The sequence below is a fragment of the Puccinia triticina genome, chromosome 12A (genome assembly GCF_026914185.1).
Source record: "Puccinia triticina chromosome 12A, complete sequence".
In the NCBI taxonomy this organism is placed as follows: Eukaryota; Fungi; Basidiomycota; class Pucciniomycetes; order Pucciniales; family Pucciniaceae; genus Puccinia; species Puccinia triticina.
Window position 1 is genome coordinate 4,891,764 of NC_070569.1, and position 20,377 is coordinate 4,912,140.

The following is a 20,377-nucleotide window of genomic DNA, read 5'->3' on the forward strand; positions in this document are numbered from 1 at the left end:
AACATAGCAACGGGACTGGCAGCGGAGACGAACAATTATGACATTGTGACAGACAAGGAGATTGGCACGTTGCCAGGTGGACGGGAAATGGGAAGATGAAAATACACAAGTCAGAGGTCCAAGATGAACCACTTGAAGCTATAAGCAACACTTCGGCCTCCGCTCCGTTTCCCCACTATCTTAAACATCTGCTAGCTCCGATTCCTCACCCCCCCGCCTGCCGTATACATATCATCGCCCCATCAGCTCATTGCGCCTGTAGTGTTGGCCTATCGTATTTGTACCCTTGGAGCCAATACTTTTCCCTCTTCCAAGACCCCGACCACCTCAAAAAGTCGCTCCCTGAAAAGCGCCATGGAAAACTCGTCCGACTTTGAGACAAACTCTTTTGAGTTCTTGACGACTTTCAGTAAGTCGTCCATACGTTTGAGTGCCGCCCAACCGACCTCCACCAGTTCACCAATCAGGACCGTCATCTCGGCGCCGTTCATCCGGGAAGTATTGCTGATACCCGGGAACGCAGGTGCTACCGTCTTCGTAAAGCCCGCCAGACGATCTTCGACCGATTGCAGAATCGCGTGGCACACCTCTTGAAGCCGGTTCATGGCGCTTGGAGATGAATTCTTCGCCATCACCTTCCGCTCCTTCTTTTTCTTGAGTACGTCCACGACCCGCTTGAGTGCCAACACGCCGGAATTGAAGTTTTGTGTCACTCTTCCCTTTGCCGTCAGCTGCTTGGGTGAAACGATAGATTCTAACGTTGTGAGATGTTTGTTGTTAGGTCGTGGACCAGGAGGAACGGGAGCGTTGGCCCCACCAGTCAGGAAAGCTGGGTGAGCGGTGGTAAAGTCAGGGAATTCCTCGTGATCCAGGCGAGTCCTCTTGGCTAAGTCCCGGTCACGAGGTGAGAAAGCCGTAGCGCTTGGTCGCTTGGAAGATTTAGCCTGGTGTACCCGTGGGTTTGTGAGGACCTCGACATCGGAATCGGTGCCCGTGTCGCAGTTAATGTCGTTAGCGGCGTGGGAGATGGGCCTACTGGGGGCCTTTTCAACAACAAGCATCTTGTATTCTCGCGCCAGAAAGTACATGTGAATACATGCACTTCCGGAACGAATGAAGTGCATGCAGCCACAGGCGATGAGCCGACCTTCAATGACGCCAAAGGGGGGCTCGTAATCCACACAATAAGACGCCTCCGTGGGCCTGGAGAACAAATCTACTTGAAACTAAGTTCAGAGTTCCGTCAGTTTCATGCATCAATGTCAGGTTGATGTTGGACAACATACATGCTTGTCGTACTTGTATACCTGAGCCCCTGTGACTTGGAGGTACTCCTTCGTGAAGCCTTTGGCACGATCCTTTGCCCGCTTTTGATACTTGTTGGTCCTCTGTTTGACGAATCCTGTGTTCACCTGGCAATAATCCCGGCCGTAATCGGGCTCGACGACGTCACAGAAAGTGTGAGTCAGCTCATCAATTCGTGGCCGCTCGGATACTTTGATGTATTTAGTCTTCAGGACACGGTGCCAGGCTTCCGCATAGTTGTTCGTATGCATACCCTGATGTGCGGTCTTATTCACACATAAGTTATTTCAGTGAATTTGCACAGTGTTCGAGGATGAGCCAGAAAAACAAGAAAAAACTTACCGTACGAAAATGCAGCAACCAATGTTTGATATAAGTGTACCATTGCGTATCTACATAGGTTGCATACGTCGGGCTGATTTGCCGCCACTTGCTGAGATACAACATCATTCGGCTCATTGGGCAATCGACTGCGTACAGCATCTGGCGGAAATCTTTGATTGCTTCGGGTGATCGCTTGCCAAGATGAATGATGGCGTTGGTCTTCAATGCCTTCAGGACATGGAAAAGGCACCAGTAAAGTAGCGGTGCTTGTTCGAAGAGGTCGGCAAACACTTCCTCAACGGCTCGCTTGATCGCCAGAGCACAGTCGCTCATCACGGCGTGTGGCACCAGGCCAGAAGAAGATCGTATCCACATTAGTAAGCGTGCGACAGGCCCCCTGTTTTTTTTGTTGAGTAAAGTAGCGAGTCAGTGTTTGGGTTGGGTGTGACAAGCGGTAACATGGGAGGGAGCGTGGATGAAGTCGATTATGAAAGGTACTTACGTTCCTAGAGAGCTGGTGAAGGCCCAGCATACAGGCAACCCCTTGCCAGTGACGGGGTTTCGGATGAGAACCGTGTATAAGCTGACCTTGCGACCTTGAGAGAGAAAGTAGTTCTGGACGGAATTGTGCGTAGCGTTGATGAATATCATGGTTTTACCGTGTCGAACCATCATCTCCCGCTGCCAGGGTGATTGGATGGCAAACATAAAGTCCTCCGAGTCGGTGAGCGCGGGGGCGTAAGTGTACCAGCCGGTACTGTCCAAGTGAGCTTGCCAGAGAGAAAGCGAAACAAACACGTCCGGGTTACGTCTAGCTTGGATGGTGAGCCGCGTCTTGATCAAGTAGTTGACGATGTTGTAGAGAACACCATTCGCCGCTGTAAGACTCAAAAGTGGTTGTGAAACCCTTTTGCTGAATGGTGAAGGGGATGAAGGAGGTGCAAGCTCTGCCCTTCTATACTACCAGCTACAAGACCCACCAAGGTAAGCTTGGCAAGTTTTAATAAGTGATAGGAGTGGTTAGCTCAAGATAAGTTTCTCGTGACACAGTATAAAAAGGTTGTTATTCAGTATGTAAGAGTTGTTATATGTAAGTGAGAGGGTTGAGTGGGTACGTAAGTGTTTTGGTTGATGGGTGAGTATAAAACTTTTATGAGTAATAAACTGAGGAACTACAAATGGGGGGGAAGAGAGCTCCTTATATAGACAAATGTGAGGGATTTTGGCTCCAGGGCAGCCCCTGAGTGAGGTATTCTAGCTGGCCTGGACTGTACAACATGAGGGAGTTAAGAGGGAGTGGCTGTGTACAATTTATGCAAGGGGTGCATACATGATGAGGGGCTGTGCCAGATGATGTCATAATTTATGCAAGGGGTGCATAAGCTGTGCAGGGAATGATCAGGTGATGTAATAAGACCAAACAAAGTGGAGTTAGAAGGAACTAGAATGCGGGGAACCATTCAGTTGAAGGGGCACAGCCTGCAGGGGCAGTGCTGCATGATGTCATGTACATAACAAACAACACCAAACCAATATATGTAGTGGGGATAGAATGGTGCGGGGAATGTGACTTGGGGCGCCTGACAGGTGGTTGACTGGGTGCTACAGGTTGTCCAGAGGGTCTAACTTCCAGTGTAGTGGGGCTCCAGTGATGCTTCCAGTGGGGAATAGGGGTCAATTTAGCCGTGGAGTCCATTTATGGTGTCCAGTTGATGGTATCTTGAGGCCTTCTGTATGTACATGAGAAAAACTTTTGATTTTTCACATTTTGCGTACCACACCGCTGGCACGGCTGCACCGGTCCTAGTACAAAGCTGAGGAGTTGACATGGAAAACTTGATTCAGCCACTGCCCAGTACTACATTCTGAGCCGATAAGGTGAAAAAAAACTTACGGCGTCAAGATCACGAGATAACAATAGGCGACGGATCCCCTTCCATCCAAGACCTGAATCCACGCGGGCAACAATCCAGTCATGGACAACCTTGGGGATTCGGGTATTTTCCATATCTTCCTTAGTGTTGAGCTCGTGGGAATGCTTCCAGAACCAATCAACCCGCAGCGAGTTGGTGGCAATATGGTGGGTGACGGTGAATCTTGCCTTACAGCCACACTTTCGACCAGAGGGTGCTTTCCGGGAATTGATGGGCGCCTCGTGGAACCCGCTGCGCGGACATTCGTAGTAAAGCTTGAAAAAAAATGTAGCTGGCCGACCGGGTTTCTTAATAAGAGACGGGGCTTTGTTGTAGAATGTATTATCGAGGTTCCATCGGACTGTGGCCTGCATCGCTTCAACAAAGTCGTGGGCCTCAAAGAAGGATTGACCGGGGATGGTGAAGCAGAGCGGATGGGTATTAAAACTGGGTGTAGTACCATTGATCCATCGGACCATTCGCATCGTGCATGGAGGGAGTTTAACGCCGTGCGGAACTGGAACCTCTTCAATAAATGGCTCCGGGACGATGTCTTCGATGTCAAGTATGAGAGGATACAGGTTGGTCGGGGGTTCGGAATGCACCTTTAGCATTTGGTCGATAGAGGCTAGCACGGAAGAGTGAAAGGATGTTGTTGTAGGAGAAGTAATGGGTAACATGCTTTTGGTGGGGGATGGTGGGAAAGTCGTAGCTGTTGAGGGTCGGTCTTATAGGGGGGCTGGTGGTGATGGGGGTGAGGCGGTCAACCGGATGGGCGAGTGGAACAGGGGGAGGGTGAAGGGTGTGGGGCAAAGGGTATGGGGTTGGCCGTGGTGGTGGAGGTGGATGGGCGAGTGGAGTGATGTGGAAGGGAATGGGCCGGATGGTGCGGTGATGTGGGAGATGGATTAAAGATTAAACAAGGTTGCGCGGGCTGAAAGGAGCTATAACGTTGAAGGTTGAAAGGTTGGAGAATAAGCTCAAGGAGTATATGTATGTATGCCGGATGCAGACAGATAACAAACTTGGTGGATTTCTGGGCAGAGTTTGAACGCTGTGGTCGATGGAAAATTTGCCAAGTGCTATATCTAAGACTATATCTATCACAACCCTTAATGGTCGATGCAAAACAAAGCAAAATATCAAAGCTGGCTCCGGGCCGAGTGGGTATGTGTTGAATGGGGGATTGCTGGGGGACAGTGGTGGTTGCTTATATGGGGCCCGTGGTCCCAGGGCTCTCCTCGGGAAAACACATTACTTCTGATTGTTTTTTGCAAGGAGAGCTCAGACAACCGGACATGATGTGGGATAATCTTGGTGCTCATCATCCTCACGTACCTTGCCGGAAAGCCAAAGCGATAATCATTAGGTTTGAAGTATGTAAAAATTTTTTTTACCTGTGGCCCGATATCCAAGGATACCGTTCCACATTAAGAATTACTTAGGGTATTTTCAACTCTTGGGGCTTGGGCCCCGCCCTCACAAAAAGTGTCCACGCCACTCCTCCGCAAGATTATCCCGGAGAAAGTTGGGTGATTCAGAGAACTTTACTCCGCAGCTCCGTCAACATTGTAGGCAATGGTGAAACCACTGCGCTGCGCTGACATCAGCAGCACTTTTAGCCCAGCGCAGTGGTCTACCGCTGATCCTCCAGCCCAATCAGCATTAGCGCAGCAGTTAGAGTGCTGCGCTAACGCTGAATTCAGTGGTTTGCCGCGGACACCTGCTGTTGATCAGCATTAGCGCAGCGCCGCTGAAGGGCGCTAACGCTTAAAATCAGCGCAGCGCAGCGGAATGACCGCTGACAGCCGCTGACCTCTTTTTTGGCATCAGCGCGCTGATTTTGCTGTGCCCCACCAGGCGCTGAACATGGCTGCAGTGACAGCGGCGCTGCCAGCGTGTTACCTACATAGTTTCATTCATTCAATCAAGCTCCCCACCACCTGTTTGCCCCCCATTGGACCTCACCTGGTCCTTATGAACATGTTGGGGCACCACAAAATTAGTGCGCTGACCCTGAAAAAGTGGTCAGCGGCCGTCAGTGGTCATTCAGCGGCCATTCCGCTGCGCTGCGCTGATTTCAGCGGATTTCTGCTGAAAACAGTGTTCAGCATAACGGTTGACCACTGACTGACCACTGATTCAGCGGCGCTGAAATCTGCAGGTTTTTGCGGTGAAAATGATCAGCGGTTAGTGCAGCGCTTGCCCTGCTGATTTTCAGCGCAGTACAGCGCTCCCAAAAACCGCTGCGGTGTTTGCAGCGCAGTGGATTCACCATTGTTGTAGGGCTCTGAGCAGGGGAAAAGTAAAGCACGTAAAATAATAAAGCTCCACAAAAGTAAACCATAAAATAAAGCTCCGCTGCATAAAGAAGATAACTCCACAAAAATGCAAGAAAACAGCTGTAAAGCAAGCACAAACATAACACATATAAACACTGCAAAAAAAACTGTGTCAACTGTGAGCAGTTGACATGTGGTAACTCTGAGGAAGCTTGTGGTCTTACACCAGCCTTACTCAAGGTTTGACTCAACCCAAGCTTCAATGCACAGTCACTGTGCACCTTGCACAGTGACTGTGCCAACAAAGACACTTGTGCATTCATGTGGAGTTACAATGGCAGCTTGGCTTGAGTATCCTGCATGTCAACTGCAAGCAGTTGTCCAAGTTTTTTTTGCAGTGAAAGTAAGTCCGCAACATAAAAGAAGCACAACAGTCCGCGAAAGAGAGTCTGTGGGGAGTATGAGGTAGAATCCTCCCTCCCCCACCGTGGTTTTAAAGAGAAAATTAAGAGAACTAAAAGATATCCTCTGCCTGCCTCCCACACATGCCATCCATTAACTCCGTTCACACGCGCACACTTGTCATCCACCAAACGCTATACACACGCACACACATCATCTGCCAAGCTCTGCTCTCATGCTAACTCCTGTCGTCTCCGCCGCTTGCCTTCAACCACCGTCAAACTCCTCTCCCTAGCTTCCATGCCCCTGTCTAGCCCATGATGTCAGGATCCCACAGGCCGCCTCCGCCCCAGCTCCGCCCGCTTTGGCTGCCACAGCTTCACCCAATCACTGCCTCCGCTAGCCAGTCCGCGCTGGCAAGTTCCGCCGTCAAGCTCCGCGCGCTGCCGCCTTCAGTTGTGCGCTCCGCTCTGCTTACTTCCACATTGTCTGCGCTCTGCACTGATTGCTCCGTGGACAATTTGACACATGTTTCAGAATTGATCACCACACCATGAGGAGTTATGCTTTTTTTCTGCCATAGGAGTTATGGTTTTTTTTGCCATTTTTGAAAAAATTAAAAATCCAACTACTGTTTTGTATTCCCATTTTTGACTTGTGACTACCAAATTGCGCCTGGGTCAATTTTTGGTCCGGGAAACCCAGGCGCAATATTGGGTAGCAGTACACCCAACGTAAATTGTGTTTGGCAGTTGGAAATGAAAAATAGGGCAGTCCATTAACCAAGACCCTTATATCATAGGTGACAGGTCTTTTACATAGATTTCTTTCACCAAAATGTTACTTCTTAGTCACTCATATGTGACATATTAATTTATTATTATTTACATTTGATTTTATATGTGTTACGCTGGCTTGCGCTGCGTAGCCAGCTGACAAGATATTCCCAGCTGCGGTTACACCAGCCAGCTGAGAGTGATTCCTCTGGGAGAGCTGGTGTATGTGTAAGCCCCCCTCTTCCTTTGGGGTTCACAAGTTTACATAACCCCTGTCACACCCTTGTAAATAGCCCAGTCTCATTCCTTCTCTGGCTCAGTAGAGGGTCGTGAAACTGAATTCATCTCTTTGATGCAAACAGATCCGACGCACGTGAGCAGCAAGGTTAGGCTCGTGGAAAATCCCGGCCCACGTTTGCTCATCGAAAGAATCTCAGCTAGCACCAAAGGTAAGCGGCTGCAGAGATCTAACGACAAGCTGTTCAGATAGTTGCTAATGCGCTATCCCTTTTTCTTAGACAGAACTGTCGAAGTTAAACAGACCGATCGCACCGATACCGCTCAAAGAGCAGGAGAACATATCGGTGAGTGACTCGTGTAGCTTCATAAGCAGAAACAAAAGGCAAACGCTAATGAGACGTTGATCTATATTAGACAACGTCGCATTGCTTCTTAGCCGTTTTGCCGAAGGCAAGTGAGAACGCACTCAGGTCCAAAGACCAATTGTACCATCGCCAAGCGATAACTTTTCCATTTCATCTCTATCACTCTATCATCTATCCAAAGTAGAGAGCGGCGCTTGTACCTGCTCCTAGGTAAATTTTCTATCATTCAGGATGTTTTATTTCACTCAGATTATCATTTGTTTAGAGATAGTTTCAAGAGTCTGATACAAATATAACTCCTAGTTCTTTGAAGTTTTTCAAGCTCTTTCCTCTTTTCTCTTCTTCCTCTCAGCAGAGAACTGACACCCTTCTCTCTGAGCCAGTAATCAAACCCCCCTGTGTTTGGTCCTAGAACCACTCTAGGCTCTCCACCTTGTCCCTTGTGCCTGTTACAGCTCACTCTCAGTGAAGGACTAACAGAGTCCTTACAGTATGTATGTACACCAGCCCACCAAGAGGGATCCTTCTTGGCAAGCTGGTACATGTATACGGCCAAACTAAAAAACGCTTCCAGGTTTGTTAAGCTGAATCTGATTTCTTCATTTCAGCCCCATCCAAATTTTTGAAGCACACCTTAATTTTGAAGTTCTAAAGTTCCTTACCCTCTTAACATGGTTTGGAATAAAATAGGTTAGCTTGTAGGCATCAATTTTATCTTCTGACCTATAGAATTTGAGGTGGTTCATACAAATCTTGCCACCCACAGAAATTCCACAAAAACTCCCTAAACCACTGGATTTCCAAGAAGTGGTTAACTTGCCAGCGGGACTGAGTAACATATGTGCACATTTTGTGGTTGTTTTTTTGTGTAGCCTTCCCTCAGAATATAGTGCGAGCCCTACAAGACTACACTTGCTCACCAGATGTGAGCATTGATCATTGAAAAAATAATTGAAGTCAGATTCTTGCTGTGCCAGTTTGGTGAGGTACGGTGAAGTCCCTGCTGCATGACGAAGGCTCGCTTCGCGAGTTCAGCCTGGCCCGAAACTTTATTAAGTTCGAGCCATGACGCCCAGGATCCGGCCACCACAGCATCCGTGAGCTGCCCCCCAACATTTGATCAGCTGGCCCTTTCCATTCAATCTCTCGGCGAGCTTCCAATTCTAACATTTGACCAGAGGCAGCCTGACCGTCAGAGAATTGATGGTCAGGTTGCTAGGTCTGTAAGGGTTGGCTTTTGGGTCAAAGCCTAATGGTCAAGCTGACGACATGTATTGATGGTCAACCGCCGGCAGGTTGACTTTGGGACCCTTGCCAGTCGTGGTGCCCACAAACACAGAGGTCAGCCGCCGGGCGGCTTGTCCAACGTATGGGATGGTCAACCCAACCGGTGGCCGCCCACCGCAAGTTTGACTGCATGCCATGACCATCAAGTCACACCGACCGTGGCATCACCAGAAGAACCACGGCAACCCGACCTGTTTGTCAGGTTGGCGTTGGACAATGTTTGATGTCGGGTTCTCGGCCCGAAGGCGTCGAAAGTGCTCCTGTGGGCTATGCCTTATTATGTGTATCTCACTGATCAGGCACAAGGTATCAGAAATAAATTAAATACAATTGTTGGCCTGCCTCTGTGTGACCACATACCTTCTGAATCTCCTTTGAATCCTTAAACAAAAAAATGGGTTCTTGGAGGCGTAGCTCAAACAGTTCTTTGGTGATTTTTTAAGATACCAAAAAAATACGAGCAGCGAGCTATGCCCCTTGTGCATCTCATGGGCTAGTTCGCTTGACTTCCAATGCGATCGTGTAGCTGCTGCAGAAGGAACAATGAAAAAGGTCCAAAATCGACTTTCTTTGCTTACTATCTTGCAAGGTAGGGAATTATAAGTCACCCTCTTTCGAGGGTTGCTCGTGCCTTCGAACAAAGGACAGTTAAATATTTACACAGGGGTTGTTTGCTGGTGTGGGCGTTTTCCTTTCCTGGGAATCTGGAAGAAACAAGGATGTTCATTGAATACTTCGGGAGAAAAAGCAATCAGATCAAAAATGTTTTTGCCTGACAGCACAAGGGGGTAGTGTGAGCCCGAGGCCATCGTCCCAGCCACTCCAGCAAGCTGGGGTATGGCTGAGGGCATCGCAAAGATAAGAGTAATTAATTGATTGGTTCGATGAACCAATACCAGTAATTACACTGATAAGAACAGATACTACACTTGATCTAAGCCAAAAGGCCAGAATGGATGCTGGCCGTCTTGACTGTATGTATATATATCATCCTTGCGTTGTCCGGTGATCGACTCGCAGTCGAAACAGAATTCCGATGGTTTGGGGAGTGATTCGCCTTCAGCGGCCTGCAAGGGGATGTCCCCAAGTGTCAATGATATTTCACATGTCACAGCACTCGGGCAGATGACGCGAGCGGGGCCAAAAAACAGCCAGAACTGCCAAAAAACAACTAAAACTGCCAAAAGGCAGCCAAAACTGCCAAAAGGCAGCCAAAACTGCCAAAAGGCAGCCAAAACTGCCAAAAGGCAGCCAAAACTGCCAAAAGGCAGCCAAAACTGCCAAAAGGCAGCCAAAACTGCCAAAAGGAGCAGCCAAGGGCGGTTTCGGTCCCGCGGCATTGGAGGGGTCCCCATGGGCTCAAATGCTTGAACTGGCTTGTGAAAATCAATAAGCAAGGTTTGGATCCCTCTAAATCAAGCCATTTACATATGTACACAGGCAACGGGAAGTCCTGCATTTGGCAGCTCCACTGGAACTTGAACGCCAAAAACACCTTGCGGGCCATTGAGGTTTGTTCCAGCTACCACAACAGCCCACTGTAGTCTTAGATGCTCCAACAATTTATGTTGCACATGTTGCATTGGAATTGGTTGTTGCCTGCTGGTGTTGCAGTCCATATCACCACAAGCAAAAGCCGTACAACTGCAACCAGGTGACATTCAAGAACTCCGGGGAAGCTTGTGGTGTTACACCGTGTAATTACACTTGTTGGGACACTATATTCAAAGGAAATTTACTTCTACTCAAAGGATAATACAATTAGTATAGTGAAAGAATAAGGAAGTTGTCTAATGTCCAACTTGTTTGGCTATTGGTATCAGCTGATATGATGAACAAAAATATTTCAAGCCAAGTTTAACCAGTTTCCTGCCAGGAGCGCAGAGGTTATGCCAAACAGAATAGAAGCTCAGCTTCCTATTACCTAAGGATCAGGAAGATAATGATGATACTCTCTGTCAGCTGAATCAAACAATATTAGCAACGCAACAGCTAGATTCTCTAAGCAAAGAGAGTCCCTTCTTACAAAAGCAGAGAGAATTCTGTACACACCCACAGTCCTTCTTAGGGATCATATACCAAACAATTCTATCCAATCACCTTGGTTACTAGGATGTAATAGCCTTATGCCATGGTGTGTGGAGTAACTACACCAGCAGGTCAAAAAATTTGATTGGTGTTTGTTTTTCCAACAAATCCTTGATTGGATAACATTGGATAAACCAATACACCTTTCTTCCATGGAACGCTGCCACGGCTTGAGGCCTTGTTTGAGACCGGTTAGAAAAACATGTCCCAACATTTTCTGTCCGCTTTGACAAATTTGGATGAGTGGGTCCAAATTTTGGTGAATTTGTTGTCAATTGTGACATTCCCAGTAAATTTGGCCTGGTCTAATGGTTAAACAGCTTGGCATCAATGGTGCTTGGAAGGAGGTTGTGTGTTTGAATCCATCCAATTTTTTTTTTGCTTAGGTGCCCCAAAACAGACTGCACCACTTTGTTGTTGAAGTTACAACATGATTTGCTGATTGTTAGTAACTAATTGGACAAGCCAATGCATAGATTGTTACTGTTTGAGGACAACATGAAAACAAGATCCCAATGTTTGCCACCCAGCCAAATGAAAGAATTCACAGGACTAAGATAATTGTTATTTCTTTTTAGTCTTTTAGTCATTATAATTCTCCAGTTGAAAAGACATTTTAAGGATGTAACAATGAAATATATTTTACCTAAGAGCAGAAACACATCCAATCTCTCTGATGAAATGAAGATTGAAATCTAAATGTAAGAAAGAAAAGAAACCACAGGTGGTTCTTTGGATTGAGATGATCTGTTTGAATGAGATAATTATAGTGTAAGTGTGAGCCTGAGTCTCTATAGTGACAGCAGGACACAAGGATGTGGGGGGAAATATTTGGATTTCTTGGGATAAAGAAACTACAAATATAAGAGAGAGAGAAAGAGAGAAAGAGACTGAGCAGATTCAAGATTAAGCAGATATTCAAGGTTATTCTGGTGGGAATGCACATCCACTGGCAATGCTACCTCTTTAGAAGAGTGCTGCCAAGCTGTGCCAACAATGGGAAGTTACGTTATCCGTAACAAAAAGTAACGGATAACGTAACTAAATTGGTGCCGTTATCCTTGCGCTAACGGCAGCATTGTTTTAGTTACGTTATTTTTTGATTTTTTTTCTGTTTTATTAGACCCGTTACGTTATCCCCCGCAATCTGAGGAGGATAACGTGCGGATAACGCGGGTTTTTTGCCTATTTTACGGTGCTTTTACGCCAGATAACGCGGTTAGCGCGTTATCGGCGTTATTTTTTGCGGCATCAAGGCGGAAATTCGCCTCTGTTACGTTATCCAAAATAGCGCAGGAATATTTCACCAGATAACGATAACGCGTTATCTGGTAACGGTGGGAAGTTACGTTACGAAAATCCCGCTGGATAACGTAACGTAAGTAACTTCCCATTGTTGGCTGTGCTAGAGAGTGGAACAGCCTCCTCTGACCAAAGAAACGTGGAGGGCTTCTAGATTAGACAAGTTTAATCCAGCCACAATTTTTTAGATTCCTTCTGGATAGTCAAGGTTCTTTAAAGGTAAACCTATGTGGTTTGTTTCTTAGAAAAACCACAGAAAAAGAAGGATATGATGCAGCAGAATCCTTTGGTTGATGATGTCAAGATAGGTGCAGACCTGTGATCAAAGATGGGCAAAAGCAAGCAGAAAGAGAGAGCAATCAAGAGACACAGAGTTCTACCTCTGAGATAGTCAAGGTTCAGTGAAAGAGTGATACTTACTGTCAATATCCTAGGTGCCTGTGACAGTAGGTATACTGGGAGCGTGGTATCCTCTTTGGTGGTGATCCTGGGCTATCTGCGGGTGTGGTTCTGGGTGTCTGATTTGTGTAGATCCTCCTCAGGCAAGGGAGATCCTGACTTTGAAAATTTTCACAGTTTTCTTACATAATTACACATGTACAAGTTGGCTTGCCTGGTAGTGCTGCCACGTCACAACTGCGCATGCGCGCCATAACTCTCATTGAGTCGCGGGACTCAATTGTAATTCATTGAGTCGCGGGACTCAATCGTAATTCATTGAGTCGCGGGACCCAATTGGAGGAACTTAGAGAAAGAGTAGAGTTACAAAGAAATGATAAGTTGTAACTAGGGTTGAAATTGCATGAGTAAACAGAATATGAAGTCTAAAAAAGGTTATCTCTTAAGATGGAAAAGATATGAATTAATTCATATGTAAAAAGATAGAAAAGGCAGCTTTTAGGTCAGCTGTGTTGACTCTAAGGCTGACAGTAAGTCTTTGCTGTCATCTCACTGCTATAAATTATAGACTTTCTTACTTGGATAAGGCCTTTGCCTTTTTATATCCTGTTTTTCTTAGCAACAGAAAAATGGCAAAGAGGTATTGCAACATTATCTACAGCAGTTTAACATTGCTTGTGCTTCAGCCTTTTGTTTCTTCCAAATGTTTGAGTGAACTTGGTGTGTTTGGTATGCTCTTCTTTGACTGTGTCTAGAATTTATTTGGATATCACATTAGCAAATATCTGGTCATCTGTCCTTGAGTTTTAATTAAACCACTTACCTTTGGCGCTAGTAGTAATTCTGTTGGATATAGATCAAGAGCCAGGATCTTCCTTGAGCCTAATCTTGCTGCTCACGTGGATTGGACCTTTTTGCATCAAAAGATGATGTCATTTTTACAATACCATTGCACTGATTCTGACTGCAGAAAATGGTTTGCTTTGCTTACCAGATTTTGCAGCTGATTGAGATCCTGGCATCTTTCTCAATTTATACAAAAGATGCTGTTCACCTAGGTGTGATTCTCACACCAAACAAATTTGGTGGAAAAAAATTGTGAACAAATGTTAGGACAACACTTGAGTAACCAGGTGGTGTACCTTGAAAATTTTGGAATAACTAAAGTATTTTATTCCTTGTTAGATTTTAGTTACAAATTATCTAACATCAGAGGAAGTCATAATTGAGAGTATAAAGGCTAATTACCTAAAGGCAGGGCAAGAAATGCTTAAGGGCTGGAGTGGGAGGTAGTTGATTGGATAGGGATTTGCGCTTCTGCTGTTGGTGTTTGTCTTCTTTTAGTTGGGAATAACCAAGTTATCTTAAGACTTTTGTTTTCTGCTGTTGGAACAATTCTGCTAAATCTTGAGCTGCAATGCAAACGATGTTTGTCTTTGTCAGATCGGCTGGCTTTTCTTGGCTGTCTTTTTATTTTGGATACCATGAGCTGCTCTGAGGCTTCTGTAATTCTGCTGAGCAGCTTGTCTCTGGTCTTGGAACCAATTTGCGCCGCAAGGGTTGGTGTTCTGGGGTCTGTTTGAGCTTTGGGTCTTGCTTGGGCCGTTGCGGTTCTTGTTGTGGCTGGGGCTGTTTGTGTGCGATGTGGAAAATGACTTTTAGCTTTCTGGCCTGTTAGGGCTGTGGGTCTGGGCTTGGGAAAAAGGGGCTTACCTTTATTCCCAGCTGGGTGTGTCTTGCGGTCTAGCCGCGCTAGTTTTCTGGCTGGTTGCTGCGGGACCGGGTTGATATTCCTACATATTCCTACAAACCTTGAGGCTGACAATCTCTCTTTACAGTCAAACCTGTGAAACCGCATACTTGTATAAGCGCATAAACTCCCAAACCACATACATACTGATTTGGGTCCACCAAAATTTAATTTTGGCCTGTAGCGCTAACCCTTTTAACCACTTAACCTGTCAACCCACATAGCAAATTCTATCCACCAAGGGGTATGCGGTTTCAAGGGTTTGACTGTATCTATTTTTCATGTTTCTGTCATTTTCATTCCCACATGACTCTTGAATTTATTTATACATTTAAGGTAAAATTTTGAGAAGACAAGCCAAAGAAAACCAAAGCAAGATAATGGAGAAAAATGGAACCACCAACTGAGTATAAAATTGGGTATCTAGTATTCAATTTTCTGCAAATGATTTTTCATCATGTTATGAGTTGGTGCTGATGAGAATGGAGTATTTTTTGATTAGTAGGGTGGCTGGTATATGGTCTGTTTAGTGTGTAAATACAGTCAAAATTTGAAACTTTTTATCCCCTTTCTAATTTATTTTTGGGTACAGATGTCATGCTTAGTTGGCAAGGGTAATTGGAATTTGAAGAGTCTTTTTGTGTACTAATGGAGTTGCTTTGTGTGGATGGCAACAATTTCTGAGGTGAGCTTCTGCCATTTTTCAAAATTGAGTCTGAGAATCCTGTGGCTGTACTTGATTGAATTTTTAAACTTCAGCTTCTGTTTCATTGCAGCTGATTCAAAGCAGGATCTGCCTGGCTGAAGTGTTCTTACGGTGAGTAATCTGTTGGTTTCTGGATCAATGAGGGTGTGGTGTTGGCCACGGGGAAGGGCAGGGGCATGTGGCAAAGGGTCCAATTGGGTGTAAAATTGCTCCAGGATTCAGATGGTGCAACCCTTGAGGCCCCAAAGTTAAAAAAAAAGCAAATAGAAATTTTCATCTGATTGCATTACTAGTGGGGTTCACATTTGAATTTTTTCAGCAACACAAAAAATTCAAATCAGCAGAGCAATTCAGCTTTTCAATTACAATTCCCAGCCAATTTGGCTGGGAGTTAAGTAACACCCAAAACCAGCAAGCAGAGCCGCATAAGCAAACCAGTAGTGATTGAGTTCAAATGTGAACCATCCTACTGTATGAAGTCTTTCATACACTTTAACAGGGGTATACATGGCTTTGAGGCTGAAATCAGCAGTCCAAAATTTGGGCCTGCCTGCCTGCAAGCTTTTTAAGTTTTGCTGTACCTGCTGTCAGAAACCAAAATAGATGTGCACTATGGGAATTAAAACCATGACATGAGTGATGCTTTAAGCACTAAGCAAGTGCACTGATGCATGCTGGGCTCATTTAGTCTAGACATGATCAACTTTTATGCTTGTATGTAATCCTAGGATGATAAGTCTTATTGACATTGCTTATCACTATATTACGATCATCAAGTCTAACAAAGAGTGGGTTTCAGAATGACTAGAGCAGGAATGGAATATAACACCTACTTTCTGAGAGGGATTATCATTATGTATACCTGCTTGTGGCCGCCAAGAGTAATCCCTCTCTGTGAGCTAGTGTATGTACCTGCTCTCTGGAACCCTCTTGGGCCTTGATGAGTTGGTACATACCTACAAAAAACAACTAAAAGTACTGCTGGTACCCGCCAAAAAGAACCCGGTACCACCGCCACGGGTTCCAAGTATGGATAACAGTGTCCATTTTGAGCAAAAAAAAAGCAGGTGGTACCTGCACACATGGCGGGTACCCAGGTTCTGATTGCCATCTCTTGCCCTATCCCATGTGAAACCTACCCACCTTGGAAGGTTTTGCAAAGTCTCACACACACCACAACCCCAATCAGAAAACATTCACCACTCAATACAGTGCCAGGGGGGTTGTATTGGTGACAACACCCTGCAATAAGGTTGACCGGGGGCGGTGTAGGACTTCTGTGGGACAAATGACATATATTTGGATGGTAGTTCCGTGAGGGGGAAATAAATTGTGGAATAGGTTGAAAGGCTATCACAACTTAAGGGTGGTTTGAAAGACCTGCCCCTATATGTTACTATACATGTCAGCTATGTTTATGAAACTTAGGGTAAAAACCCGTCAGAAATAAGGGTTTTTGCCCTAGTACTATAACTTTACTGAAATGAAAGACTGGCAATAATGTGCCAAACTTGTTACGTGGTATTTAGCCACTACAAGGGTTTAAAAACTCTTATGTAAGAGGAAGATATTTGTAATCAATAAGGAGAACAGGGATATATAAGGTTTTTTGACGTAGAAATAGCTGGTAAGCGCCTAAACTGATTGGTTGCGTGTCAGAGGCGGAGGTCTTGCAGCAACTATTTATAAAGATATAACTGTAATAAATGCTTATAAGGGCTATTGGCAATTTTTAGAGTTAAGATCTAGTGGGTTTCTTGCCAGGAGGGCAGAAATAAAGGAAGTGGTGGCTTTAATAAGCCAGATGAGAATTTTCACGAGTTAACTTACAGGTTAATGGGTGGTGAAATGTCTAGGGGGACAATTCCAGTGGCTCATCCTTAAATACTGGAGAGGTCTTTGAGGGCGTTGAAAAGTTCCCATTAGTTTTGGCTATGGGTAAATGCCAAGAGTAGACGTGTAATTTGCCTTGGTTATGGGTATTTTGTTTGTTCAATATTATACAACTTCCCTTACTTCCACACGTGACATTTGTATAACCAATTTTCACGTGAAATAGCTTAATATGAAGTGTAATATCAATTTTTACTAAGTGTTAATCTCACCCGTGGCTCCTGTTTCACGGGGAAAAAGAATTTTACTGATTAATATAATTTTATGTATTTTAATTGGGGGTTAATTAATCGACTCCCATAAATTCGAGTTCCAACTCCCAAATGTTGCGGACGTCTGGGAGACCGCCGCAAGACGTCCCCTGCGGGTCAACCAGACCTCAATTTGACCCGGCCGACTTTTGGGAGTCGGAAATCGAATTCCTCCCAAAAGTTTGGCAGTCGGAAATTCAATTTCCATATACAGCCATTCCAAAAAAGCTTGGCTTCTTTGGAGGGAATTTCCAGCGGAAATTCTTTTTGGAATTTCCAACTTGTGTGTATCCAACAACAAGGTTGGACAGATGGATATCCATCCCCACAAGCGCAGTCGCTGAGAGGATGCTACCGGCCAAGCCGTTTGGTAGCAAAAAAAAATGCTGGCCGCGGGGGGACCGGCATCTTGACACCTGGGTGCGTCCATCATGATGGCGGACCGGGGTAAAAATTGGTCAAGGATTCCAATTCTGGAATCAAAAAAGGGGGGAAATGAGTAGAAGTCAGTGATTGAGCTCACCTGCTCGTGATATAGGTGTCCTGCATATACCAATGATGTAGGCATAGATATCCAAATGTCCAACCTTGATACTTCTTTGCATACAAGGTTGGAAAATCCCACTGGAATTTCCAGCGGAAATTCCTTTCAAAGGAACCAAGCTTTTTCGGAATGGCTGTATTATTTTTCATTATTTCCTCATGTCCCGCGGGGGAGTCGGGCCCCCAATTCCCCGTCCTTGCCCGGGAGTCGACCCCCAAAAATCACCCCTGTGGGAATTGAGATACATATCCCTCCTCGACTCCCATTCCTAGGCAACACCAGGCCTTCCGACTCCCACCGCGACCGCCAACGACCCCGTCCAAACGCTCTCCAACCGCCGAACCCGATCCAATCGATTGATCCAGCTTCCCGTAGCCCGCATCCACGCTCTGCCGAACGTCCAAACCGCCGAGATGTCCCAGAACGCCCTCCCTCTCACCCAGATTGCTTCCCCCGCGCGATCGGACGATGCTGTTGATCCTGAGATCCTTAAATTGACCCAGGAGATGATTCAAGCCCAAAAAGAAGAAGAAAAAGAACAAGCAGAAGAAAAAGAAGATGAAGATGATGACAATGAAAGTATTGAAAGACCCGAGAAAAATCCCGACAAGATCTACAACGAGCTCAAGGCCGAAATTATGTTAGATTCCTGCTTAAGTTTTCTAGATTCCTCAACTGATCATTGTATGTTAGAAGACAATAAATCTGAAAATGTAGAAAAAACACCAAAAATTCAAGAAAAACCGAAAAAAAATGAAAGAAATGAAGAAAACTCGCCAAAAAAAACCAAAAACTTAGCTGAAAACTCCCCAGAAACCACTCGTGAGAAATCTAAGAGGAGAGCGGCCAGACAATTTGAGAATGATGATGATGAATATGAATCAGAAGAAGAAGACGACGAGGCTGAGAACCCTGCCGCCGAATATGTTGCCAATTTCGATCCTGAGGTCTTTGACGTGGATCCTGACTCCGGAAATCCGCTATACGAGTTCCCTGTCCCGCCCGCCGGCAAATACACTACGCATGAAGAGATTCACGCCGCGTTAAGGGATTTTGCGCTCCGTCACGGGTACGCCATTGCCACTAGGAGGAGTGTTCCGGGAAAAAGCAGGACCTGGAAGTGTGATAGGTAAGTACATGTTCTTTTTCTCCCATTTGGGGGTCATAATCCCGCTTGAAAAACCCCGACTCCCATTTGTTTTTTATCCGACTCCCATATCTTTATTCCCGACTCCCATTTTTTGATTTCCAACTCCGATTTTCATTTCCCTGACTCCCATGATTTAATTCCCGACTCCCAAATTTTAAATCCCGACTCCCATTTTGAATTTGTTTTACTGATACATAATTTTTGCCTTTGGCATCCAGGGGCGGGGATCCCAACCAAAACCGGCGCCCAGGCAAAGAAAAAGCAAACACAGCATCAACAAGATTAATCAACTGTCCCTTCTCCGCCGCCGCCTACTTTCAAAAAAAGAAGAATGTCTGGAAATTCACAATCAAAAATCCAGCCCACAATCACCCTCCATCCTTGTATGCCGCCGCCCACACAACAAATCGAAAGCTCACTCCGTCCCTCTACGAAGAAATGAAGCAACTAGGCGATGCCGGCTTAAAACCTGCGGCGATCCTTGAGGCAATGAAGAAGACTCACCCAGATGAACAAATTCTAGCTACCATCAGTACAATCTATACTGCCCGACGTCGTGCTCAATTGGAATCCCTTCAAGGTCTCAGCCCGGTTAGCCATCTCAACAAGACCTTACTGAACACTGATTTCACCACCGCCACCAAAGTCAACAATGAAGGAACTCTCCAAGCATTATTCTTTTGTCACGCTTGATCGGTCAAGTTGCTCACCGCATACCCCCACGTCATCCTCCTTGACTGCACGTACAAGACAAATAAATACCAAATGCCTTTACTTCACATCTCTGGAATCACCGGCGCCAACAAAACTTTCAGTGTTGCCTTCTGTTTCATGGCGGAAGAAACTAAGCCTTTCTACGACTGGGCCCTTGATTCCTTGCTCACGGTTTTCAGATCACACAATATTCCTCTTCCGGCCGTCGTTATCACCGATTGTGAACAGGCCCTCATGAATTCTCTAGCCACCACCTTCCCCGACGCTAATCAAATGCTCTGTGTTTGGCATATCCAGAAGAATCTCCTCGCCAAAGCTTCAAAATACATCGAGAATTAAGAGCAAGAGAAGGAAATGCTTGGATATTGGGCGAATTTGGTCAAGTTACAAACTCAGGCCGATTTCAGGTCCTCCTTTGCGCAATTTTCAACGAAATACGGCCCTGCCTTCGAGAAATACGTCACCAAAACTTGGCTGCCGGTTGCGGAGCATTATTCCAATGCTTGGACTCGAAATCTCCCCCATTTCAACAATCGCACAACCTCTTGAATGGAATCAGCACACGCTTTCGTCAAGTCCCATCTTCTTGGCCCCCAGCACGGCTTCACCTCCGTCATCACGCTTATTAGCAACGCCCTCGAGTCTCAGTACCACGAAATCGCGGCCAAATTCCACCAGCAGAAGAT

General features: G+C 45.7%; 1 protein-coding gene across 1 annotated transcript in view; it reads right to left on the reverse strand.

Moving 5' to 3' along the window:
• Positions 1-269: 269 nt before the first annotated feature.
• PtA15_12A471 (uncharacterized protein) overlaps positions 270-20,377 on the reverse strand; it is a gene marked incomplete at both ends in the record, with an annotated part of 28,141 nt that continues 8,033 nt past the window's right edge. Inside the window, one exon of the mRNA XM_053162083.1 lies at positions 270-1,035. Coding sequence (XP_053026036.1) covers positions 270-1,035 — 766 coding nt within the window. The remainder of the gene's footprint in view (positions 1,036-20,377) is intronic.